Source organism: Impatiens glandulifera, chromosome 4 (assembly GCF_907164915.1).
Source record: "Impatiens glandulifera chromosome 4, dImpGla2.1, whole genome shotgun sequence".
Taxonomy (NCBI): Eukaryota; Viridiplantae; Streptophyta; class Magnoliopsida; order Ericales; family Balsaminaceae; genus Impatiens; species Impatiens glandulifera.
The window spans coordinates 52,768,384-52,795,587 of NC_061865.1; the positions used below are offsets into that span (position 1 = coordinate 52,768,384).

The following is a 27,204-nucleotide window of genomic DNA, read 5'->3' on the forward strand; positions in this document are numbered from 1 at the left end:
TAGAATAGGGGAGGGATGGAAAGGAATACTTTTTTATATTTATTTATGGTTGTGAAATATATATATATTATGGATGTCAATATCAATTGGTTATAGTCAATTGGTCAACTAATATTAAATAATCTAATTAATATGGTAATTAATTTAAATATACTTATTTGATTTATAGGAAAATAATAATAATTAATTATATGTCTTTTTATTTAGTGAATTTACTTGGTATATAATAAAGTGACTTAGGGATTATAAAATTGTAAATCCCATGTCTTTATAAATAAATTATCTCAATAGTGTAGAAAAACAAATTATAAAAAAATAATTATAATCTCTCCTTAAGCTTAAGAGTCATATTTATAGTTTGGCAATTTGATGAATTTTTTAATGTTGAAGGTTGAGATTAATTTAAATTACTTGGCTCCATTCATAATTTAGGTTATTTTGTTTAGTGGTACAAAGTAATTAAGTTTACCATGTTTGTTGTCGGGATTTTATTATGTATAAGTTAACCTCTCAATTTTTAGTGTATCATTTATTGCATTTATTTTATTGGTTAACCTCTCAACTTTTAGTGTATCATTTATTGCATTTGTTTTATTGTATTATAATGTTTTATTATTTTATTTTAGTTTTGAATGTTCAAATAGTTTAAGCACACACGATAAAATATGTCATTAAAAAGAAATATAATACAGTCACGTTGTCCAATATGTTATCGAGCTCTAAAGTTTTTGAAAAAACGATTAACTCTCTAACCGATTTCAGTGATTTTTCAGAACGAATCATAGAAAACGTTATGATAATAGGATTTTGGGTGAACTGGCAGGGGCGGAGCCAAGTACAAGCCGGCCAGTACTGTAGCCCGGGTAGCCTTAAACAACTCGACGGTAAATTACAGTCGTTATTGGTTATTTTCCGTCGCTAAAAGGCATTGGTGACAGCAAACTATAAAACTAGCCCGGATAGATTTTTTTAATAAAATATTAGCCCGGGTAGGTTTCAAATTCTGGCTCCACCATGTGAACTGGTCAGAATAATCTTCACCATATTTAGTAATAATTGAGTCCTAAAAATATTTGTTGGTAGAAAGATTAACACTCATTTTGAACTCTCAACAACCTTAGACATCATCTTTCTCCTATCCATTGTGAGGATGAAGTACTAAGATAATATGAAGCTATTTTAATTTGATTATAAACAAGTTTATAAAATTTAACTTCTATATAAAATAATTAAATATAAAGTTGTTTTCACTTGGATCAATAAATTTATTTTTTAATTAATTTACCTTCCTTGTAAAAATTCTTTTCAGTACATTTTTTTATATTTTAATTATCTAATAATCTCTAATTTGAATGACGGGTGGAGTTCATAATTATAAAAGGTTATTTTAAATACTTATATTAATAATAAATAAATAATTGCAATATGGTCAATCATGAAATTATAAGAAAATTTAAACATTAAGATCACCCCCAAAATTGAGAAAACCCATACTCTAACCATCATGACCTAAACTTTCCCAATTGATTTGCCCACCATCTTTCAATATTAAATTCATTAAATTTGTCAAAAATATTAGTTCTACTAATTTTAGAATTTAAATTTAATTTAATAAAAGAAAATTTCAAAGAAACTTGAAACTAATATAGAATATTTGATTTAGGGTAAAAACAAGAGTGTCAACGGCTTAGTTTATTCATTGAAATACAAAATCAAACCATACAAAATCAAAGTGTTGATGTCAAATTATTAAATTTTAGATTGTTAGTTTGATTGATTTAATTCACAAATTTATTAAGACATACTAGAAGTAAATAAATAATATTAATAACAATTTGTATATAGAATAACAATATCAATAGAGAGATTCTATAACATGTATACATTAAAAAAAAAAGATAATAAATAAGGTCATACATATATTAATATGAACAACAATGTGATTAATTATAAAATGACTATTTTTTTAACTTAATATCACACAGGATTAGTTAAGAATAATCTTTACTATCATGTTACTCTGGTCATTAATCATCAAAGCCAAACAATTACCGATTATTTTTATGATATTCATACATGCAGTGTCTAAATTCCACTCATAAAATGACACATATATACAAAAGTGAAGTATCATCTTTTTCATTTGTTAATTTTTTTTATACAAGTGGCGGTGCCTTAATGGATACAGGCAAGATAGCATCGAATTAACTTTCCTCACATTTTATCTTTTTTCAACCAGTGATATAATGACACGTCATTCTCTCTCATTCCCTCTCTCAAATTTTCTCCATTTTCACTCCATCAAATCTTACTTTTGCTATAAAATCAAATTAATAACTTTTTTTTATTTTTTTTATTTTGAGCAGTAGAATGGAAGCCCCTAGCTAATTTTACCCTTAGGACAGGCCATGCCTAGGTGCCAACTTGAGCAAAAGGTGAACAACCCCCCTGATATAATTTCTAGCAAAAAGAAAACAAACCGTATCCTTCCCCATTATATGTGCAATTCTACCCGAACCAAACCGGGTTCAACAATTTCATCACTTAGGGGTGATTTTTTTTTTTAAATGATTGTTTGGTCCCCTTTCTGTGAGAGAACATGGGAGTAGGAATTTGTTGAAAACAAATAAAGTAGAATTAAAATATCATCCATAAAAATAAAATAAAATATAAATAATAAAAATAATGAATAAGATTATAGTTTAACTATATATAAAAATCAAGAGAAACTTGTGTGCATGACATTAGTTTTTTCTAAAATCATTTTAAGCTTCAAATTTAGGGGAGGCCCAAATCCAAACGGGTTTAGCCTTGCCCAAAATGAAGGTCCATTTTAGCTATCAATTCCAAACTTTTAACACTTATTATAAACATTTTGAAAAGCTTATTATAAATAAACAGGAGATATTTCATATTTATAATTAATTGTCACTCATATTATTTTTTTATACATTCTGATGCTAGAAATAACATGGAAATTAATAGTTATGGTAAAATAGTTTTACCCATATTCTTTTTTACTTAGTCTTGTGTGTGGATCCAGGTTATTTAAAAGGATGATTTCTGATAATTATGAAGAAGAATAGATTTTTTTGGGTAAAAATTTTAAAGGTATTAATATATTATGATAAAATAAAAAAATAATAATTTAAAATAAAATATATTTTAATTAATGAATTAAGTGATGTAATGAATTAGAGATGAAGTGAAATATATTTTTATTTTGATTATTGAAATAACCAAAACTGAATGATGCCTTAGTTTCATTATGAACAATATATAATTCTTATGATTTTTTTTTGAATATTTTTATTTTTAATTCAGTTTATATAAATAACTTATCAGATTTTATAATGCTTTATCCAATTTATACTTGGTGAATATTTTACGGATCAACTTGAAATTTAAACTTAACTAAAATTACTAATTTGAGTATGTTTATTTAAATTTAAGTTAAATGTCTTATATGTGTGATGTGTCAAATACATATTAAGAAATTCAAAAATGTATAAAATATGTTAAATATATCATAATAAAATATTAAACAGCTGAGAAATATATTAACAATCACAAATATATTAAATTTAAAAAAATAGGTTAAACGAGTCAAAATTTATTAAACATGTCCAAATTTTACTAATTTTAGAAATGTATTAGAAGAAATAACCTATTAAATGAGTAAAATGTAATATTAATTGAATAAAAAATATAAACATATATGAATTTCTCCTAAGGCAACAAATGTATGTATGATTTTGGCCCCTTATTCTTTCTCAGCCTGTATGAATTTCGAGTCGGTAAAGAGACGTGGTTTATGGTTTATTCTGCGCAATATCACAATTCACACCTTCTCGGGCATAACTATTCACGAAACATGACATATATAGGACATTTGTTAGTTGTGGGAGTCTTACATCCGAGCTGAAAAAATACCCTACTTCTTTGTTTGTGTTGAGTCATCGAACTCAGTTTGGACCTGATTCCTTTTCGAGGATACGTAGACAACCCACGGAGGCCCGGTCAATTCCATTGCTATATCGACTTTCATCACGTGGGCCCCATTCCTTCAATCACACCAGGGACATGACTCCACGATGACCTTCTTTCACTAAAGTCCGAAGTTCATCTGGTTCCAATCATCGCCTTCTTTAAAATAAAGAGTAATCATGTCATGTGACTTGTCACCAGTTGGATATAATCTTCTTTGTCACACTTGAAAAGGAATGGAAAAAACATAGTTCACTCTTGAGTCATTGGAATTGGAAGAGGTTTCTAATGACAACCATTGACTTATTAAGAGAAATATGCTATTGGCATTAGAAAACGTTAGAATAATAATATTATAAAAAAAAAAACTAGAGAGAATACATTAATTATCATGGGTTTGTCACTTGTGTTTCTCAATCTTATGGTTACTACTTGTATTGTTGGAAGGAGAAGACAATTATTGATGAATGAGGAAGCTTCTAAGATGCCTATAGAATTCTTTGGGCTTCTCCATAGAGAAGGCATGTCCAGTGTTCTTGATTATCTCCAGCTGTGCATTGTCTCCCAAATGCCTGTTATATGTATAAAAAGAAGAATAAATTATATTAATTATAGTTTAAAAAGGAAAATAATAATTAGAATATCATACCTTTTCAATCTGTATGCAAGTTCTACGGGGAACACTTGGTCTTGATCTCCCCACAATATTAGTGTTGGCTACATTAAATTGGAGATATATATAGTTAAGAATATAATTTACATTTAGAAGACAATGAAAATAGTCGATCTAAGAATAAAAAAAAAGTTATGGATACGATAGTCATGATTATGGGTATCGTGTTTAAATTTATTTTGTTACAATTTTATTATACCTGATTGATCTTGGGAAGGTTAGAGAGTTTTCTGTCTTTTGCAACTGCCCGAAGCAAATCCTTTTTCTCTTCCACTCTGTCCTTAAACATCTCCTGTCACTCAATATTCTAATTCTCAAACAAAGTTTATTTTTTACAAATAAATTGATGTATTAAGTTGATTAAATATTTTTTTTTTATAAAAATTATACATGAATAAATAAAGTTCTTAAAATGTATTTATTATTTCATGCTATCAATAGAAAAACAACGTCAGTATATTTTTATTTAATTGAAAGATGTGGCTTTATAAGTTTAAATACTAATGAAATCAACAATTTATTTTGACAAATATAGATTTGATTAAAAAAATGTAACCGAATGGTATATTCACAAAGGTAAATTATAGACTATATATTTTTATTGTATATCTTATAATCCAAGACTAGACAAGGTATTAATATATTTTTATTGTATATCTTGTTACTTTGACTATTTTTCTTAAGTTTTAATATATTTTATTCTTACAATAATGTTGATGTTCCAATATATTAAATACAAACTTATTTATTATATATATATATATATATATATATATATATATATATATATATATATATATATATATATATATATATATATATATATATATATATATATATATATATATATATATTTGCTAAAACTTTTCTGAGAGAAATTAAATATATAAAAATTCAATTAATGTCAACTAACTATTCAAATATCAACTAACTATCAAATGTCAACTAACTATTGTCAACTAACTATTTGACAGTCTTTCAATGAAGTTTGGAAAATTTTATATTTTATTAATATATATTTATATCTTCTTAAAAAATAATTAAAAGAAAGAATTAAAAAAAATGGAGTTAATTTCAATCATACCAGTATTTGTACTAATTATATCTCATTTATAAAGTAACATATTTACACACAAAAATGAAGCATCATTTTGTATGACACTAATTGCCTTAATGAATATAAGTAATATTTAAATAACCAAAAAGAGGATGATACGAGGATAACACAATATAATCTAAGTAACTGACAAAATAAAATAAAAATTTCTTATTCTATCTTATGAGACGTTTTCCTTTTTATGACATCATCTCCTTTCATAGTTCTCTTTTATCCTTCCTCAACTTTTTAAAGTCTCTTAATCAATTTTTTAAAAACCAAACATGGACAAAGACATGTTTTTGACAAAAACATATTTTGAGAATAGAAATGATATGATATGGATCTTGGAAGAGAGAATAGAAAGAAATAAAATGATGATTGACTTAAAAAATCTATCTTTTAACACTTTTTTTTGGGTTCCCTTTTCTATTCTCTGCCAATTTTCCAATTCTATCATTCTCTTTTGATAAATAAAGAATTTTGAATAAAAAAGAACCTGACTTGAATGAAATCCCAAAGAAGGCATGAAGGAAGGCAGATCGGTTTCTTGACAAGCGTATAAGAAATCAACTCCCTCATTTTTTCCGGCGTCTGCGGCACCAAGATATCAGCCGCCAATTCAAGATCCGACACCTTCATCAACCCATTAGTAAGATCATCCTCTTCCAAACATACTCCAGCGCAACATATCACAACTCTTTCCACCGACGCTGGAAACTGCGCCGCCAAGCTATACGCCACAAACCCACCATAGCTCATCCCCACCACTCTCAACCCCTCCACCGACGATCCAATTATGACCTCCATTAGCCGCATAACGCAACGTGCTTGGAACGACTCGGATCTCTCAGGTCGGATCGTGTGAGATCCGCCGAAGAAAAGAAGATCAGGAACGTAGATGTTGAAGTAAGGAAGGAAGAGACGGAGAGTATTAATGTCGAATTGCCAGATGGCATTGGCGCCGAAGCCATGGATGAGGAGTATGTTGGGCTTGTTTGGGTTCCGGTTGTTGGGGACCCAACAGTGCATCACGGTGCCGTCGCCGATGTCGGTGACGGTTGGTCGAAGGCCGGAGAAGGAGAATGAGATCTGGTATAACCAGTTAATGGAACCTGTCAGGCTAAAGCACCTAGTCATCGTTAGTTTCTCCGCAGTGTAGAAAGAGACCTGAAGATATATGTGATTACGAGCTAGTTTAATCGATGTTTCTCGACCTATCTCAAATATTTCTATATTATAATAATAATAATAATAAAAACCTGTGGACCGTGAGTTATTATCTGTGTTTGAAAATATATTTACTTAGTATTGGCTTATTTAAAAATGTACTTCTAAAGTGTTCAACTATATATATATATATACTTTTAAATAAGCATAAATATCTTTATATATATATATATATATATATATAAAATGATGATAAATTTTTAAAGTGTTCGGATTATAGGATCGAGAGATGTGCTTAATTTGAATATATATATATATATATATATATATATATATATGTGAGAGTAAATAGATACTTGGATCGAATTGTGGGTTGACCCGCCCATAAACTTAAAATTGTTAAAAATAAAATTTAAATAACTTGTGCAAATTTCATTACTCGTGTATATGCTAGTTTTTCTAATTATACAAGCATAAGAAAAAATCAAACTTTTTTTTTGTATTAATCTTATTTCTTAAAGCAAAATTATACACCAAAAAAATATAGTTTCCTTTTTTCAATATTCTCTTTTCTTGCACCACAAATTCAAAATAACTCAACAAATCTCCATCTTGACTTGAATTATCTCGAATGTTCCAAATTCAATAATCCATGCCTAAATATTTTATCTCCTCTTTAATTTATAGTTGCCCTAAGACAACTTAATAGATGCATTCGTCAATTATAGATGACCCAAATGTATTATTAATTCAATGTCGGATGGCTCAGATGCATTCTTCGATGTCGGATGGCTCAGATGCATTCTTCGATTCCGGATGACCCAGATACATTCGTCGATGACGGATGACCCATATGCACTCACCGATGACGGATGACCCAGATGCACTCACCGATGTCGGAAAGCCCAGATGCACTCACCGATACTGGAAGGCCCATATGCACTCGTAGATACCAGATGACCAAAATGCACTCGTCGATGTCAGATGTTATTGTAATATTTTGCTCCATGAGATATTTGAGACTTCGATGATTTGTACGTATAATTAAAGATCTCCCATACAAATAGTGTCACTATGTTGTGACTGTCATAAGAACAATCAATAATTCATTTTCATAGGTAGAAAGATCAATATGAAATTTAGCTTAAGTCTTAATAAGGAAAATAATAGGTCTACCTCTCTGCATTAACACAACTCAGATTTCTCTTTGACCGACATATGTTTCTATTTTTCAGGGGACGAGAAAAACTAGGTAATGTTAAATTGCTAATACAGAAGTAGTCGTTTTCAGCTTAATGAATGCTGCTCTTGCTTCATCAATCCAAGTTATAAACAATCCATTTTTTTAACAAACCGTGAAGTGGCTTGCTTATAATACTAAAATTACCCTTAAAGCGTCTATTATAGCCTGCTAGACCTAGAAATTCCCTTAACTCCTTCACAATTTTCGGTATTGGCCATGAAGTAATACAATCAATATTTGGTGAGTCCATTTCAACTGCATTACAGCTCACATAGTGTCCATAATATTCTAGTCATTTTAGTAAAAATTCACACTTAGCTAGATTGACCGACAATTAATGTTGTAATAGAGTTTTTAGTACCAACTAGCAAAATTTCCGTACTATGCACACGGATAAGGATAAAAATAAAATAAATTAAAAAAATTATAATAATATTTATTCAATGTTTAAAATTATTAAAATAAAAAATATAACGCTCTCATTCCACATTTTATTCACTTCGATAAAATAACTTATTTTCTCACATGTTTCATCACATATTTTTTCCGAATAAATCTCTCATTTCGTGACTTTACATTTTCATTTTGTCAATCAAATATTTGATTCATATTTTTTAATAATTAGCATCGTGACCTCACACTTTGGTCTTTAACCACTTTCAAATGATACCGGTCTATTATCCCTCGACAAATCACATCTCAATCATATTTGGTTAAAGGTTATACTTGTTTTGTTAGGTTGCAAGTTCGAAACCTACAAATAACATTTTTAAATTTATTTTTAACCGTTTTAAGTTTATTGGCGGGTCAACCCACAATCCGACCCAAGTATCCAATTACTCTCACATAAATATCCAAATTAACCACAGCTCTCGACCCGGCAATCCAGACACTTTAAAAATTAAGCATCATTATATATATATATAGATTAATTAGTTAAAATTTTGAACTTTTATTTTTAAAATGTCTTGCGTTCATCAAATTTGTTGTTGAGTCTTAATTATAAAGTGTGGTTAGTCTAGTTGGTTAAAGGGTTGTACTTATTTGGTTAGGTTGCAAGTTTGAAACCTACAAATAACATTTTTAAATTTATTTTTAACCGTTTTAAGTTTATGGGCGGGTCAACCCACAATCCGATCCAAGTATCCAATTACTCTCACATAAATATCCAAATTAACCACAGCTCTCGACCCGGCAATCCGGACACTTTAAAAGTTAAGCATCATTATATATATATATATTGATTAGTTAGTCAAAAATTTGAACTTTTATTTTTAAAATGTCTCGCGTTCATCAAATTTGGTGTTGAATCTTAATTATAAAGTGTTGTTAGTTTAGTTGGTTAAAGAGTTGTACTTGTTTTGTTAGGTTGTAAGTTCGAAACCTATAAATAACATTCTTAAATTTATTTTTAACCGTTTTAAGTTTATGGGCGGGTCAACCCACAATCCGACCCAAGTATCCAATTACTCTCACATAAATATCCAAATTAACCACAGCTCTCGACCCGGCAATCCGGACACTTTAAAAATTAAGCATCATTATATATATATATATATATATATATTGATTAGTTAGTTAAAAATTTGAACTTTTATTTTTAAAATGTCTCGCGTTCATCAAATTTGATGTTGAATCTTAATTATAAAGTGTTGTTAGTTTAGTTGGTTAAAGAGTTGTACTTGTTTTGTTAGGTTGTAAGTTCGAAACCTATAAATAACATTCTTAAATTTATTTTTAACCGTTTTAAGTTTATGGGCGGGTCAACCCACAATCCGACCCAAGTATCCAATTACTCTCACATAAATATCCAAATTAACCACAGCTCTCGACCCGGCAATCCGGACACTTTAAAAATTAAGCATCATTATATATATATATATATATATATATATATATATATATATATATATATATATATATATTAGTTAGTTAAAAATTTGAGCTTTTATTTTTAAAATGTCTCGCGTTCATCAAATTTGGTTTTGAATCTTAATTATAAAGTTTTCTTAGTCTAGTTGGTTAAAGGGTTGTATTTGTTTTGTTAGGTTGCAAGTTCGAAACCTACAAATAACATTTTTAAAATTATTTTTAACCGTTTTAAATTTATGGGCGGGTCAACCCACAATCCGACCCAAGTATCCAATTACTCTCACATAAATATTTAAATTAACCACAGTTCTCGACCCGACAATCCGGACACTTTAAAAATTAAGCATCATTATATATATAGATTACAAATGCTTAATGTGAGCCTTGAGAGAGATACTATAGACCAGAATGTCGTCAAAGAAAATGAGACTTCTTTCCTAAGCCATGGACGTAAAATATCATTCATAAAAGCTTGAAAGGTCGTTGGTGCATTTGATAACCCAAATGAAACTCTGAATTTATAAAGGTTAGAATGAGTGTGAAATGATATTTTGTGTACATCTCCTCTTTGACACAAATTTGGTGATACATTTAACGTAAATCCAATTTTGAGAAAATCATTGCTCCATACAGTTCATCTAGCATCTCATCTACCGTCAGAATATGATATTTGTCTTTAATTGTTACTTCATTTAATTTCTGATAGTCTACACAAAATTGCCACATCCCGTCCTTCTTCTTAACTAAAATCACTAAATAAGCAAAGGAACTCGTGTTTTCGCGGATGATTTCAGCCTTCTGCATTTCTGTAACTAGATTTTCAATCTCTCCTTTCTGTATGAATGGATATCGATACAGTCATTGATTAGGCGATCGAGATCCCAACAATAATTCAATGGCATAATTGGTTACCCTTTTTGGAGGTATTTCAGTTAATGGCTCAAAAATCTTCTTATATTTTAATAACAATTCTCTTATTTCTAATAGTAATTGACTATCGCTTAACTGTTCTGAATGAACTGATAATAGAGTTGCAAGCTCAGTATCCATAAAAAGTAGTTGTCCCACAAAACAATCGTAACCTTTCTTCACATTCTGAGCTACATTGTCCTCTATCATTAAATAAAAAGAATTGCCCTCCTTATCACCAAACAGTTGAATATTCTCGCTAGATACCCTTACTTTCCTAACTCTTTTCTCAAAATCAAGACTCACTAGTCCACATTTAGTCATTCAATCAACATCCAAAACCATATCACAACCTCTCAACTTAATTATTTGAAAGTCTAGTAGAAATCATGACTTTGTATTTTCCAAACCAAATTCGCACTTAAAAATCGACTAAATATTTTGCCTACGCTTGCAATAGTCACCTCCATATGTATTGTTCCAACTGAGATGTAGTACATTCATCAATAAACGAATGTGTACTACCACTATCAATTAATATAGTAATTTTTCTTTTCTTGAGTTGTCTAATAATTTTGAGTGAAGCATTGTTAGCACTCCCATTAAATGCATGCATTTAAATCGAATCCCTATCGTTAATCCTTTTGACTTTGGCCTCCTCTTTAGCCTTAAGACAGTCACTATCATCATACATATATATTCGACGTCTTTAGCCTCCACTTTATCCTTAAATTAGTCGTTTATCTCGTCTTACATTAATTCAGTATTGGGACGAACGTGATCTTCGAAATATTTTCCATCATACTTGAAACAAATACCTTTAGCAAACGTGAGCTCTCTTGTTGGTGTTGTAGTAGTACTTTTGTTAGTAGTTGGTTTAAATGTACTTTGTTGGTTATTACTCCATAGTGGTTTTTGTTGTGTTACATTTAGAGTCTGAGTTGAAAATTTTTATAGTGAGGTTTGTGAACTCGTCCTCCGCCTTATCGAGTTATTGCTTGATCTAATGTCTCTAGTCCTGCCATCTTCAAAAACTTCTTTCAATTCATGTCGTAAGCCTCCATAAAATTCTTCACGTAGTACTCGTCGTGACATTTAATTGCAACCAATGCTCATAGCTCTCGTTATTCATAGATATAATCTTTCAAGGTTCGTGTCTGTCTTAACTGATTAAATTCAATTATCACATTTTTGTGTCCTCCTTCTTGAAATGTCAATAACACCTCTTTGGAGAATTCTTCCCAATTTGGTAACGGTTGATCAATTAGATAATCATAGAACCAAACATAGCCTCACTAGAAAGAAAATAAGTAACATAGCTTACATTCTCTTCTTCAGGCAGTCTTTCTCAGCGCTATCTTTCTGCATAACCTCCAAGTGACGAGCAATTTCGATCTGCATCGCTTCAATATTTTGATTCGCCTTGAGATTCTCTCGTTGTAGTAATTGGAACTTATTAATAAATTGTAATCATATTGTCTCAATATGTTTGGTCAAATTTTACATTATCTCTTCATTACTTTTGTTACATGCATTCACCATTTTAACGGAAGTCTGAGGATAAAGCTCTTTGATATCACTTGTCGTGATCACCCAGTCAATCACGATATTAGTTCCACAATAATAGTTGTTTAGAGTAGAAAAGAGAAGAAAATGAGAAATAGATTAAAAAAAGAATACCATAAGAAAAAAGTAGATCGAATAGAAATTAGAAAATTAGGGTTATCTAGAGCGAATAACTCTCATACTTGAAAACAGAAGATATAGAAATCATACCTCTACATTACAGTCTGTTATTTGTTCCGCCATACCTGTAATAAATTCATCAGGGTTATGCTTGTTGTGTGAATATTAGAGTCACAACGTAATATATCATAAAAAGTTCATTTTCTTTTTTCTTAACTTAATTAAAAACTTATTTCGTTTTTATTTTATTTTTAATTCATATTCTTTTCTCGATTCTAGTTTGAGGTTAACTTTCAAATTAACTCTTTTTTAATTTTTTATTTATTATTATTAAATATATTATAAATTTAATTATTATCTTTTATATAATATAATATAATATAATATAATATAATATAATATAATTAGTATCACTTTCTTATTGTCTAAATAGTTACTAAATGTATAATTAATCTAAAATATCTTAAAAATTAAAATACAATAACTTAATGATTATTCAAAATTATCACAATAATCTTATTTTAAAATTATTGATCGATCTTGTCAAGAACAGTCCAATGATATTTCAAGATCTAGAACAATTTTAAAATAAAATGATGGTAATAATTTTAAAATAAAATAATTGTAATAATTTTTATTAATTATTAAGTTATTGTATTATAATTATTAAAAATATTTTAAATTAATTATATATGATTAAGTGATGATAACATTTATTATATTAAATTATAAACTACATATCAAATTTTAATCCATTATCTATTCTATATATATTAATATTTAATTTTGTGGGTTTTAAAAAAAAAAAAAAAAATCAAGAGAAATTTGTGGACATGAGCTATTAAATTTATGAGGTATAAGATTCTAGTTATTTTAAATATATTAAGAATATCAAAATAAATTATTAAAATATATATGTGTCCTCGTCATTCTAGGCTTAATGGCCCGCCAGAGCTAAACATTAGTTTTTCTAAAATTCAATTTTGGGAGAGGCCCAAATCCAAACGGGTTTAGCCTTGCCCAAAAAGTGTCCATTTTAGCTATTATATTATGTTAAAGATTGATTTTACTTTTTAGTCCATTCCAAACTTTTAACACTTACCCATCTTTATTTATAAGGAAAAAAAATGAGAAAACGAATTAAGTATATAATGCACAAACACAACACTTAAACGTGCACAAATTTTGCCGTCTAAAAGTTCGAATCCAAAATTTTATAGTGAGTATCCACCTCTTATTACTCTAAACTCTCTTATTACTCTAAACTATAAGATATTTTTTTACTTAGTTTCAAATCTAGGACCATATATATTTCTTATGAATTGTTTTTGAATATTTTTATCTTTAATTCAGTTTATATTAATAATTTATCAGATTTTATAAATGATTAGATTTTAGAATGTTTTATCCAATTTATATTTGTGAATATTGTACGGATTAACTCAAAATCTAAACTAAACTAAAATTAAATTACTAATTTGAGTAAGTTATTTCAATTTAAGGTAAATGTCTACCCATTTAAAAATGGTTATATGTGTCAAAAATATATTAAGAAATTCAAAAATGTATAAAATAGGTTAAATATGTAAAATATATATATATATTAAACCGGTAACAAACATAGAAATCGGCAAATTGAGCCTAAAAATATGACTTGCAAAAACTAATATTGTTATTGCATCCATTCTTGTTTGATATACTTATAAATGGGTTAACAATTTTAAAACAATTTTGATAGAAAAGTCATACCCTAGATTATATTATTCATTCACTAACCAATGGACCGAAAAATTATATTCTCTATTAAAATAAGTTAAACTTATTCGTTGGTGTAGTATTTAGTACCTTATTGAATAAATATTAATTTAATAAGATAAAGTTAAGCTGCTAAAATTCGATTGCTATCTAGCTTTGAACAAAACTAATAATATTGACATGGGAGTAATAGGGAGTGTAAGAATAGTTATTATTTTTCAAAGATGTATTTAATTTATTATAAAACATCAATTAAAGTTATATCTGATAAGGATGATAATCAAATTATATAATAAGTAAAACTATTAATAAATTTGAAGACTTATTAGTAGTTTAAACATAGTCACAAAGGATTGAACAAGGGTATATGTCCAATTAGATAACTTCTCATCTGTCTGCATTCAAGCTCAAAAGATTTATGTCGTGATAACCAATTTGAAGCAAATTCAATCACACAAATTTCATTGGATCAACCGTTACCATCGGTCTAGGTGAACAACGCCCTTTATTAACGACATGCAATGGCGTTATTATTATTTTTAACATAGGAAGGTGACCTAACCTTAATTTCTTAATTTTTTATTATTTAATTTATTATTTGTTTTTCTAATTTTCGAAAAGATACCAAAGCCACGATGATTCACTCACTTGTTTCGTCAGTACTTTCCTTTTTTCATTTTTCTTTAAGTTCACTCAAATTTTTTCAAGTTCACCGTTAAGAAACTTTGACGTTGTGAAATTGAAGACCAATAATTGAACGACAACATTATATTTTATAGATCAAACTCACTTTGATTTTTTTTACTATGACACTTCTAATTGCCTTAACGAAACTCCTGCCATAAATTTTGTTTTGAGGCATTTGAATATGCATGTTTTATATTTAAAATCAACGTGGAAGCCTAGAGTCTTTGATGAACATAATGAAATATATATTCTCATATCACTTGACATTTTAAGGTCGAAATTTTCGTACGAGTCTATAAGATTTTTCAGTAGGTTTATCACTTTCAAAGTGAATAAAACAAGTCATTATACATGAAAAATGTGAGTAATAAAGATAATTTTTGTGAATGAAACATTGCCTCAATCATCCAAAAACAAGCTCCTCTATTAAATTTTGGATACCTAGAAGAACAACTTTTTTTATGCTAAAATCAAAACTTTTTAAACTTAAATGACCTAAATACCAAAAAGAAGTTTGACAATAGTTTAAGTGGTTATGGTTCTCTCTTAATACTGATGCTCATTCCCACCTTAGACTAAACATGCATGCATACACACAATCCAACTAATAATTAAATAAAATGGACTTTTTTTATTGATTAAACAAAGAAAAATCCAGTGGCCATCCAATGTTCTGTGGGTATTTAATACACTTATCTTATGAATTAATTATATCACTGTCGTGGAATCAGGAATGTGCATGATTTGGCTTATGTGGTTTTGACTCGATACTTCATTCTCATCCTATATAATATATTTCTTCAATATACCTTATATTTATATATAGATCAAGTATCAATGTACCATTCACTATTGAATAAAAATATATTTTATTAACTCAATCTCATTTCTTATTACCTATTAATAGATTACAATCTAATTAGTTATGAGGCAGTTGAATTAAGTAATAAATAAGAAAATATCAAATAAATTAATATTTACTTTTTTTAATATTGATGTATTTACTTGGTAAACTTTTATTTCTATTTTTTATGTCTTATTATTGTGGGTAAAGATGCTTTTGGTCTAACTAAACCTAGACATCATGTCATATAATTGAAAGTGTGATCTATAGTACATATACTACCTTCATTTTACTTAAAATTATGTAGGAGAGATATTTCACTCATTTATTTGAATACACGACATATCTAACTATAATAGATATCTTATTATATAAAAATTCTATATTTAACTAAGAATTGAATAACTTTTAATTCGAGATATGACGTTTTACTTTTCAAAACAATTTGAATGCTCTAGTACTTAATAACAATTTGGTAAAAATTTTAATATACAATACGTTTTTACTTTAATTTTGTTTCCTAATTCTCAATATTATTTATGATCATATAAAATTCTTTACTTTATAAAAAGTAAATATAATAGATTTTTTACTACAAAATAAAGTAGAGCACAACACGATATTTAAGATGGTCCGACAGTTTCGATTTATGGTTCTAGACGACTCAAGACGATGATGATGTATAATTATATACGATGATGACGATGTATAATTATATATAAACTTTATTGATTAAAACTTAAATTATACAATATAATTCAATATATATATATATATATATATATATATATATATATATAATTTGGTGTCCAAGTGTTTTAAGTAAAATGAAGGTAGTATGTACTATATATCACACTTTCAATTATATGGCATGATGTCTATTCATTGGTGTCTATTCATTGGTTTCTTAGAGATGATTTTGGAGGACACAACACAAATAAACATCTAAATATGGAGGAGACTAATGAGAAACAACAACGTCGTCGTCTTAGTCTGCAACATCGTTATCTGAAAATAGTGCGGAGCAACTGCGTCGTCATTTATTGAAGTTGAAAATTCATTTGAAGACGGAGGTGAAAGCTTTGTCCGCAGTATTACTTAGAAAGAAGAAAAAATATACCACGTATACGAGAAATTTATGCATATTTTTAACACAAATTTTTACAAATTTTAAATGGTTTTAAATGTTTAATTAGGAGTAAATTTAAACAAAAATAAATGTAAAAAAATAATTTTAAACAAAAATAAAAATACACAAAAAAAATAATTTCAAACAAAAATAAATGTATAAGGAACATTAATTCAAGCAAGATCACGTATAAGAAGATATTTCAAATTAATGTACATACAAATAAATATGTTTAAAATTATTATTGTTATGTTGTTTTTTACTTATATATATATTTTTTTTTTGTTAAATTAGTTGTTTTAAAATGTGGAATATAACATATGATGAAATATAATTCACATAATAAATTCAAATTTAAATTTATAAAAAAAAACTACTTTAAATTCTAACACAAACATTAAGAATATCAAAAGGAATACATGTTTATTAATATATTTATTCTAAATGTACATTATGTTTCTTTAAATAGTAAAATTAAAAGTAAATTTAAAAACAAAATCAAGAAAAAGATATTTGTTAGCTGTCGAACTCAAGTATTGAATGAGAACATGTGGACCAAAGCAACGTTGGCTTGTGTAATACCAGAATAGGCACGTGCCAGAAAATGGTTGGCACCCTCCACCCCAATTTTTTATATTCACTTTATTTTTATTTGAAAATAATTCTATTTTTTAATAATGTGAATTTTAATCAGTCTAGATAAGAAGAACCAAGTTTGAAAAGAATCAAACATGGAAAAAAAAAATTGATTAATAGTTGACTAAAATAAGACATGGAATTTGTTCCGTAGAGGTTTTTTTAAAATAAATTTTGATTTGTTTAAAAAGATTGATGTTAGTTGATTTCGAGAATGTATGATTTTTGGTAAAAATATTATAATGTATTAATATATAATGATAAAATATATATTTTAAATAGAATGTATTTAATATTTTTGTTAATAAATTTAATGATGTGATTTGATGAAAAGAGTGGATGAAATATATTTGATTGTGGTTGAATTTTTATAATAAATTTGACGCATATGGAACAGTTATAAAACAAAATATTTTTTTGTGTGTTTTGTTTAGATGCAGTGAAATCTATTAAGTTCAATTTAATCGAAGAAGCTCATTGTATTTATGAGTTTTTCTCCATTGAAACACTACGTATATTCATAACAGTAAGATGAAAATATTAAGTATCACATACATTTTTTATTTATATTTTATTTAACTAAAATTTAATAAAAACAACATAAACAGTATCTTCAAGAACTTAATAAGTTGAATATATATTGAAATATAAATAATAATAAAAAACTCAATACTTTTAAGTTGTCATTCATAATTAAAATTTCAATTCAACTATTTCATAAATTAAGCATTTTGTTTAACTAAAGATTACAATTATAACAAATCAGTAAAAGAGTCTAAACTACATGAGATTGAATTATAATATAGAAAGTTTAAACCCCAACTAAATATTATACTTATAGTGAGTTTTCATAGTATATTTAAAATTTCATACATCTTCTTTCAAATTATACAAAATTTAGGTTATTCATTGTTAGAGGGATACAAAATCAGATTTTGTCTTAACGATTTTAAACACAAAGTTATTATCTACATTACATTTATAAATAAATTATTTATATCACTAATTTAGTTACCGAATTCCATCAAATCAAGAGTTTCGACTACCGGTCATTTGAAATACTGTAGTCAAAACCGTTATTTCATTAAATTTCGGTGATTAAATTAGTCCATAAATATTATATTTATTTATAAATGTCACGTAGATGATTAATTAACTATATTTGAAATTAAAACAAAACCTTATTTTGTATAACTTCAACCACAATAACCTCTAAATTGTGAAGTTTAAAAAAAGAAATTCAAAATTTCATATTGATAAGAGCCCCCAATTTGACCATTCGATATGTAACCAATTAATAATATTTTAATGTTTAAATTAATTATGATTACAAGTTATAATCTTCCAAACCCACATCAAACAAATTCAAAGGTTTAGGTAGCAAAAAGACAAGAGATGTTAGATTTGGTTTGATTTCAAATTATGAATAATTATAAATCCAACTTAATTAATTTAAATAAATTATTTTATAAATAAAATTAATCCATTAAAGCAACAAAACACAAGGTAAATCTCAAGTCCCACGTGCCAACACGCGCTCCAAGCCTGAAAAAAATGAGCAAATAAAATCTACCTGTCAGTAGCGTCCGCTTGCACACGTCGGCTCGTTCCTCCACGTGGCCCAATAGTTATCCTCCTTCTCCTTCATATAGAGAGAGAAAATATTACAGAACCTTTTCTCTCTCTTTCTCTCTCTCCATTTTATCCATATACATACATATATATACATACACACACAGTACACACAGTACATGATTGAAATACTTCTTAACCGCTTCAAGTTTTTCTTTTGAAATCTGAATCCATAATGGGAACGCCATTGAAGAAGATTCAAGCAAGAGATGGAGGAGGAGTTGTTATAATGCCTGGTACTGTAAACCAGCTAGAACAATCGGGACAATCTTCAAAGAATAGTGTAAAGAATTCCGCACTCAAGTCACCGATTTTGATTTTCTTGTTCTTCCATAAAGCTATACGTTCTGAACTTGATGGTCTTCATCGCGCCGCTGTCGAATTCGCTACTAATCAGGATAGTCATATCAAGCCCTTGCTAGACCGATACTATTTCCTTCGTTCGATATATAAGCACCATTGCAACGCTGAAGATGAGGTATTATGCTTTGTTTAATCATCCTGTTCGATGAATTCGTTCATAACTTCTAGGAATTTGCATAAATGATTATTCTTTTGTCCAATCATATCTTTACTGGGGTCCTGGCAATATTCTAGAATAGGTCTGATTCGTTTATTAACGCAATTGATAAGTGAAATTGCAGGAATAATTTGGTGCTGTTGAGATTGGAGAACTTTTTCTCTAGTATTCATTTAAAGTCATAAAATTTGGAATACAAATTTGTGGGTTATCATTATTGTGTGAACTTATCTTTAAGTGTTATTTGGTTGATTACATTGCATACCATGTTCTTCGGGGATTAGGATGGAGATTTTTGTGATTGAATTTATCATTTTATGGAATGATAGGTTATATTTCCAGCACTTGATATACGTGTGAAGAATGTGGCAAGGACTTATTCACTTGAGCACGAGGGAGAAAGTTTTCTTTTTGATCAACTCTTTACTCTACTGAATACAACTACGCACACCAGAGAAAGCTATAGGAGGGAGTTGGCTTCTTGTACAGGAGCACTTCAAACATCAATTAGCCAACACATGTCAAAAGAAGAAGAACAAGTAAGCCTTTTAAAGCCTTTTTTTTTACTTATTGTAAGCATGTATTATCCCCAAGACTAAACCCTAAACCCTACATCTACCATGACAATATTTTTTGTACTTTTTTGGTTTCTTTTTCAAAATTTCATATTTGAGTTCAAGGGCTTTGAAATTTGCAGGTGTTCCCTCTGCTTATCGAAAAGTTTTCATTTGAGGAACAGGCATCACTTGTCTGGCAGTTCTTATGTAGTATTCCTGTTAATATGATGGCAGAATTCTTGCCTTGGTTGTCTTTGTCCATATCTACTGATGAATGTCAGGACATGAGGAAGTGCTTGAGCAGAATAGTCCCTGAAGAGAAGCTTCTTCAGCAGGTGAGTTTCTTTTTGTAATTCAATATGGTTGAAAATTTCTCCAATTAAAAGATATCTAACTTTGTTTATTTTCACTTAAAAGGTAATTTTCACCTGGCTGGATGGAGACAAGGCTAATAAATCTAGTTGTTGTGAAGATTATTCTGCTCACCAAACTTCTCCTGATTATAGGAGATGTAAAAGAAAGTGTTTGGAAATTATTCCTGAGATTGAAGAGTCTGTGAACCCTATAGATGAGATCTTGCATTGGCACAGGGCTATAAAAATAGAGTTGAATGATATAGCTCAAGAAGCCAGGAGAATAAAGTCATCTGGTGTCTTTTCTGACTTATCTACTTTCAATAAAAGACTGCAATTCATTGCAGAAGTTTGTATATTTCACAGGTATTGTTGGATGCTTATTTCGTTATCATCTCTCAATTTTGAAGCAGGAAAAATGACCTTTCTTCAAAATTATCTTTTCTCACAGTCCAATAATTTTCCTTGCTTCTGTTTACAGTCTCGCAGAAGATAAACTTATTTTCCCAGCTGTAGATGTTAAACTTTCTTTTGCCCAGGAGCATGCTGAAGAAGAAAGTCAATTTGAGAAGTTAAGGTGTCTGATAGAAAACATTGAAAGTGCTGGAACTAACTCCTCTGCTGAGTTCTATTCAAAATTGTGTTCACATGCAGATCATATCATGGAAACCATAGAAAAACACTTCCAGAGTGAGGAAGCTCAGGTGAGACCTTAGTGATGAAAATAAAGAGAAACTGAGTGTTTTGAGTTTGCAAAACCAGACTTGAGTTGTCTTAAATGGATTAAGAAGTTAAAACAACCAGTCTAGTTTACTTAACTAGTATTCTCAGTCTTCTACAGAATGTTATTCATTGATTAGCTTTTATCTACTAACTGAGTTCATTTGTAGGTTCTTCCTCTTGCACGGAAGCATTTTAGCCTAGCACGCCAACGAGAACTTCTATACCAAAGTTTATGTGTTATGCCATTGCGGTTGATTGAGAGTGTGTTACCATGGTTTGTTGGATCACTTAGTAAAGAAGAAGCGAGTCTCTTCCTCCACAATATGCATCTAGCAGGTTTTAGGCATTTTAATTTTTTTCAGCTTATTCATAATGGATTAAAGATTATAAAGAATATGTACTCTAAGGAGATATCACCTGCTACTATTAGGTTTCTTAAGCAGACAATTTTATCTTTACAGCTACAACATCAGATGATGCCCTAGTTACACTATTTTCTGGATGGGCTTGTAAAGGTGGTCCAACAGATATGTGTTTATCTCCTAGCTCTTACAGTTGCTGTTCTACAGAACTACAGAAAAAATTGAAGGAAACATCATTGTGTAAAGCATCTTGCCCATGCACCTCTCTTCTTTTGAGTGAAAAGTATACAAGACCAGTCAAGCGTCACTTGACTGGATATTCAAGTAATTTGGTTGATAGAGGGCCTTATAATAAGCAATCTTGTTATGTTCCTGGTCTAGGAGTGACCACCAATAATCTGGTTACAAATTCTCTTTGCACAGTAAAGTCTCTTCGATCCTTCTCGTTTAGTCCTTTTGCTCCCTCCCTTAATTCTAGCCTTTTCAACCTGGAGACTGATATGAGCCCAACTGACAACTGCTATGCAAATCGACCAATTGATAGCATTTTTAAGTTTCACAAAGCTATCCGTAAAGATTTGGAGTATCTGGATGTTGAATCTGGAAAACTAGTAGATTGTGATGAAACCTTTCTAATGCAGTTCAGCGGAAGGTTTCGTTTACTGTGGGGATTGTATAGAGCACACAGTAATGCTGAGGATGATATAGTGTTCCCAGCCCTGGAATCAAAAGAAACACTTCACAATGTTAGCCATTCTTACACCTTGGATCACAAACAGGAAGAAAAACTCTTTGAGGATATATCTTCTGCCCTTTCTGAACTTGTTCAACTGCATGAGAACTTTATTAATAATAATGCAAATTCAAGTAGTTGGAGGAAATACGATGAGCTAGCAAGAAAGCTTCAGGGTATGTGCAAATCAATAAGAGTGACGTTGGATCAGCATGTTTTTCGCGAGGAGCTTGAACTTTGGCCATTATTTGACAAACACTTCTCTGTGGAGGAGCAGGATAAAATTGTTGGACGTATAATTGGCACTACGGGTGCAGAGGTGCTACAATCTATGTTACCATGGGTAACCTCTGTTCTAACTCTGGAGGAGCAGAATAAAATGATGGACTCGTTAAAACAGACAGCAAAAAACACTATGTTTAGTGAGTGGCTTGATGAATGGTGGCAAACAACTCCAGCTGCATCTTCAGAGGTCTCTATGCCTGAGCAAAGTGTTTCTCAAGGTTCTTTCCCCCTCACATTGAAATTACATATTTGAATCTTTTGGATTTCTCACTTTCCCTTTCATTTTAGGTACTGAATCCGCATTGGATCAGAGCGATCACACTTTCAAGCCTGGTTGGAAAGATATCTTCAGGATGAATCAAAGTGAGCTTGAATCAGAAATCAGAAGGCTTTCCAGAGATTCCTCTCTTGATCCAAGGAGAAAGGCTTATCTTATCCAAAATCTTATGACAAGGTTTACTGAATTTAATTTTATAACAACGTTCATTGAAATATGGATTCAACTTACTCTACTTTTTATTTTTGAGCTTTCAGTCGCTGGATTGCTGCCCAGCAGAAATTGCCTCAAACAAGGATGGGTGAAACATTGAATGATGAAGAACTACTTGGATGTTCTCCATCTTTCCGTGATCCTGAAAAACGTGAGTTTGGATGTGAGCATTACAAGCGAAATTGTAAACTCCGTGCTGCTTGCTGTGGAAAGTTCTTTACATGTAGATTCTGTCATGATAATGTTAGTGATCATTCAATGGACAGGTAAGATCCCAATGTGATGCAATCATGTACATACAATTACACAACTTGGAAATACTTTTGTTTGTGTATCTATATCTGGAAACAGAAATAAATTTGTGTTTTTTCTCTGTTTCTTGAAATAGAAACAAAAATGTTTTCAAATGGGGCCAATATTAGCAATATATCCGGCCCGGTTCTTTGGCTATTTTATCTGATGAAATATTTTGACTATTTGCAGAAAGGCGACATCTGAAATGATGTGCATGCACTGTCTGAAAATCCAGCCTATTGGTTCAGTTTGTACAACACCTTCTTGCAATGGAGCCCAGATGGCAAAATACTATTGTAGTGTCTGCAAATTCTTTGATGATGATGAAGAAAGGTATCACGATTTTGGACTTTCTTTCCTTCTTATTTAGGATATAATGATATACTACAATTTGAAACTATATACAATGGATAGACTACTGTTTTTGGAGGTGGTTCAATCATATCGATTAAGAGGAACGAACTAAACAAAAGCTTATTGGTAGGAGGTTCATCCTTTTTTAAATGTATAGGGAGAAATATAGTTCAAATGTCCTTATAATAGTCTTTACTGGATGAGTGCAATTGCAGGGTGTTCTAGTGGATTCATAAGAAAAAGCTATTTATTGATTTTAGTCTAAAAGATTATGAGATGCTTTTTATTGCACAAAAATGTAATATGAGAAAAGTGGGTACATGTTTTAAATTTGGATGATTAAATCTGTCACAGTCGGGTCTAAGTTTTAATCGTCTCTCCAGGAGCATATATCACTGCCCTTTTTGTAATTTATGCCGACTTGGGGAAGGACTTGGCATTGATTTCTTTCACTGCATGACCTGCAATTGTTGCCTTGGGATGAAATTGGTGGATCATAAATGCAGAGAGAAAGGTTTAGAAACAAACTGTCCCATATGCTGTGACTTTCTCTTTACCTCAAGCGCAACCGTCAGAGGTCTTCCTTGCGGCCATTTCATGCATTCAGCTTGCTTTCAGGTCTTTTAATCCTCTATTTGTTGATCTCTCATTTACTTGCATTTTGCTTGACCATTATATACTTAAAAAATATTTCTGGTTTTCATCTTGTTAGGCCTACACGTGCACCCATTATATCTGCCCAATTTGTAGCAAATCATTGGGAGATATGTCGGTAAGAGAATTACTTATCTACTTTCCATTGTTTAGTAAGAGTACCCAAAAAAACTCAACATCAAACGATTGAATAAATAAATTGGAGGGTATTTTACTATTTTGATTAATGATTTTAATGATGTGATATTTCAAATAACCCGTATCAAAAAGGCCTAAGCTTCATGCTTCTTTGTTGTTTTCAGGTATACTTTGGAATGCTTGATGCTCTATTGGCGACTGAGGAACTTCCAGAAGAGTACAAGGATCGTTGTCAGGTAAACAAAACATCATATATAGTTTGAAAAGTGAATTATGAATTGCTGGTAAAATGGTTTTTGTTGATGACAGCATATTTTATGCAATGACTGCGATAAGAAGGGAATGTCGAGATTTCATTGGCTATATCATAAATGTGGCTTTTGTGGGTCTTACAATACTAGAGTAATCAAGGCTGATTCCAACTCCTGTTGCTAAGACTAACATCAAGCAACAACTGGGTTATGTTTATTTTGTTTTAGTAATTCAGGATCTTGAGTATGTTTTTTTGTAAAACATACTCTCCTCCATTCCTTAAACCATACAACTTTTTATTACTATTCTTTATGTCAACATGTAGAAGTCTGTTTCAAAACAGTTTCACAGGTGTAAAATTGGAAACCGGAGTTCATTTTCAAAAGAACCAGAAGAGCTGATGTACATTAAAACACACATTGGTCCAGTCTGGAATTCGAATATGATATAGAAGAGATTGAATTTGGATTTTTGAGTTTTGTATACTCTTCTTTTTGTCTTTTTCAAATGGCTACAATTATAGGTAACGTGATTTAGCATTTCTTACCATTTGGTTGTGTTAATTCAAATTGTGAGTATTACTTCACCAATCAGGGATGATCAGTTATCATCACTAAATATTAATTTCAAATAACCCTAAAAGATTTGGATAAGTAGATTATTAAGTCTTAAAAGTTCTATTCTCATTTTGACTAAATTAGAGTTGGAGATCATGTATATGTTAATTCTCTGAACATTAGTAGAGGTGTGGGATCAGAAAATCTCTTATAAAAATAATTTTAAAGATTCATAGAGATCATATTAGTAAAATAAATAAATAAATTATATTATTGTTTTAAGAAATAATATTAAAGAAAGTATATGAATATCCATATGGTATATCAAAATTCATAACTTGTCTCTATCTTTTAAATGTCTTTTCTCACCTTCTTAAATGCTTTTCCTTTCTATCATCTAGCAAAAATAAATAAATAAATCATAACATGTCAACAAAAGTGTTAAAAAACATCTCATAGAGTTTTATGATATGCAAAATAAATAATAATAATAATGCCACACGTTACACCCACGACTCACTTCAACTTAAGAAGTTGAAAATGAGTAAAAAGTCGAATGCGACAAACATCCGTCAGTAAAAGGCCATGAGTATATAACATCGGAGTTTCCTTACCCAGGTGAAACCACTTGGTTTCATTCCCTTCCCCTTGTTTATCTTTTCGCGCATCATAAGGTCAATAGATTTCTAGTTCGCCTTTTCCTTTTGGACAGACATCTTAGAGATCCGAACCCGAAGGTGAGAATATTTTCCTTTTCACTAACCCTAATCTAAGCGTCACTCCTTTGGTTGCAATAATTTGTTAAGAAGAAAAAGAAAATAAACAATTTTCACACAATTTTTTTCTTCCATTTAAAAAAAATATTTAACATGAAGTTTCTTTGGACACACAACACAAGGGCCACAATAAATAATGCGACTTTTTAACTCTTTAAAAAAATCTTGTGTGCTTTATTAATGGGGAAATTAGATGAAAAGACCCTAATAATTGTTTTAATTGATGAAATGATCCGTGCCTAATCAAAATTGTGCAAATGTCCATTTCATATTTTTCGGACGAAAATACCCCGTTGCGTCAAGCGCGCTGCGTCGCGTCACGCGACTGAACCTTAATTCGTTGAGTGTGTCGTCGCGTGACGAGCGTGCCGTCGCGAGACGCGACCGCCACCGTTAGACTCCAACAAATTAGGGTTCCGTATTAGTCAAGTATGCCGTCGCGAGACGCGACCGCCATCGTGAGACTCCAACGAATTAGAGTTCCGTCGCGAAATATTTTCATCCTAACACAGGAAAAATGGTTATTTTCACAAATTTTATTGGAAGCTGATCACGATCATTTGTGTTTGGTTTAATTTGACAGATTTAATATTTGATTGTGATTATATACCATAAATGTTTTAATTGTGAAAGTATTGGGGTTAGATTGATTACTAAGTTGCTTAAATAACTTGATGTTGCTTAATAAATTGTTTATAATAATTTTAATAGGATAATTTGTAAATCATTAACAAAAACAAAACAATTACCATAATCATATGATTTCAAGTTTTAAACATGTCGAGGGTCCAATTATTTTTATTTATTTATATATATATATTTTGTGAACGTTCAAAG

The 27,204-nt window shown here is 29.8% G+C and overlaps 2 protein-coding genes across 2 annotated transcripts; one reads left to right on the forward strand and one right to left on the reverse strand.

The window, feature by feature from the left end:
- Positions 1 to 4,332: 4,332 nt before the first annotated feature.
- LOC124935998 (monoacylglycerol lipase ABHD6-like) lies at positions 4,333 to 6,953 on the reverse strand. The gene is made up of 4 exons (XM_047476449.1): positions 6,261 to 6,953; positions 4,860 to 4,952; positions 4,637 to 4,704; positions 4,333 to 4,559 (listed from the first exon to the last, which is right to left on the reverse strand). The coding sequence occupies exons 1-4, from the start codon at positions 6,894 to 6,896 to the stop codon at positions 4,445 to 4,447; spliced, it is 912 nt and encodes a 303-aa protein (XP_047332405.1). The 5' UTR covers positions 6,897 to 6,953; the 3' UTR covers positions 4,333 to 4,444.
- Positions 6,954 to 19,375: 12,422 nt separating this feature from the next.
- Positions 19,376 to 25,585, forward strand: LOC124933666 (zinc finger protein BRUTUS-like). The gene is made up of 14 exons (XM_047474100.1): positions 19,376 to 19,797; positions 20,169 to 20,378; positions 20,537 to 20,731; positions 20,814 to 21,115; positions 21,231 to 21,453; positions 21,640 to 21,808; positions 21,934 to 23,070; positions 23,141 to 23,306; positions 23,387 to 23,608; positions 23,826 to 23,969; positions 24,374 to 24,608; positions 24,703 to 24,762; positions 24,947 to 25,018; positions 25,092 to 25,585. Exons 1-14 carry the CDS (start codon positions 19,495 to 19,497, stop codon positions 25,215 to 25,217), a joined length of 3,564 nt encoding a protein of 1,187 aa, XP_047330056.1. The 5' UTR covers positions 19,376 to 19,494; the 3' UTR covers positions 25,218 to 25,585.
- Positions 25,586 to 27,204: the final 1,619 nt, after the last annotated feature.

Bases quoted from the DNA above. Each gene is read 5' to 3' on its own strand.
- LOC124935998 (XM_047476449.1), bottom strand. From the start codon at position 6,896: ATGACTAGGTGCTTTAGCCTGACAGGTTCCATTAACTGGTTATACCAG. The intron at 4,705-4,859 runs GTATAATAAAAT...AATTTAATGTAG, and splicing joins ACCTTCCCAAGATCAATCAG to CCAACACTAATATTGTGGGG. The intron at 4,560-4,636 runs GTATGATATTCT...TACATATAACAG, and splicing joins CTTGCATACAGATTGAAAAG to GCATTTGGGAGACAATGCAC.
- LOC124933666 (XM_047474100.1), top strand. From the start codon at position 19,495: ATGGGAACGCCATTGAAGAAGATTCAAGCAAGAGATGGAGGAGGAGTT. The intron at 21,116-21,230 runs GTATTGTTGGAT...TTCTGTTTACAG, and splicing joins GAAGTTTGTATATTTCACAG to TCTCGCAGAAGATAAACTTA. The intron at 25,019-25,091 runs GTAAACAAAACA...TGTTGATGACAG, and splicing joins AGTACAAGGATCGTTGTCAG to CATATTTTATGCAATGACTG.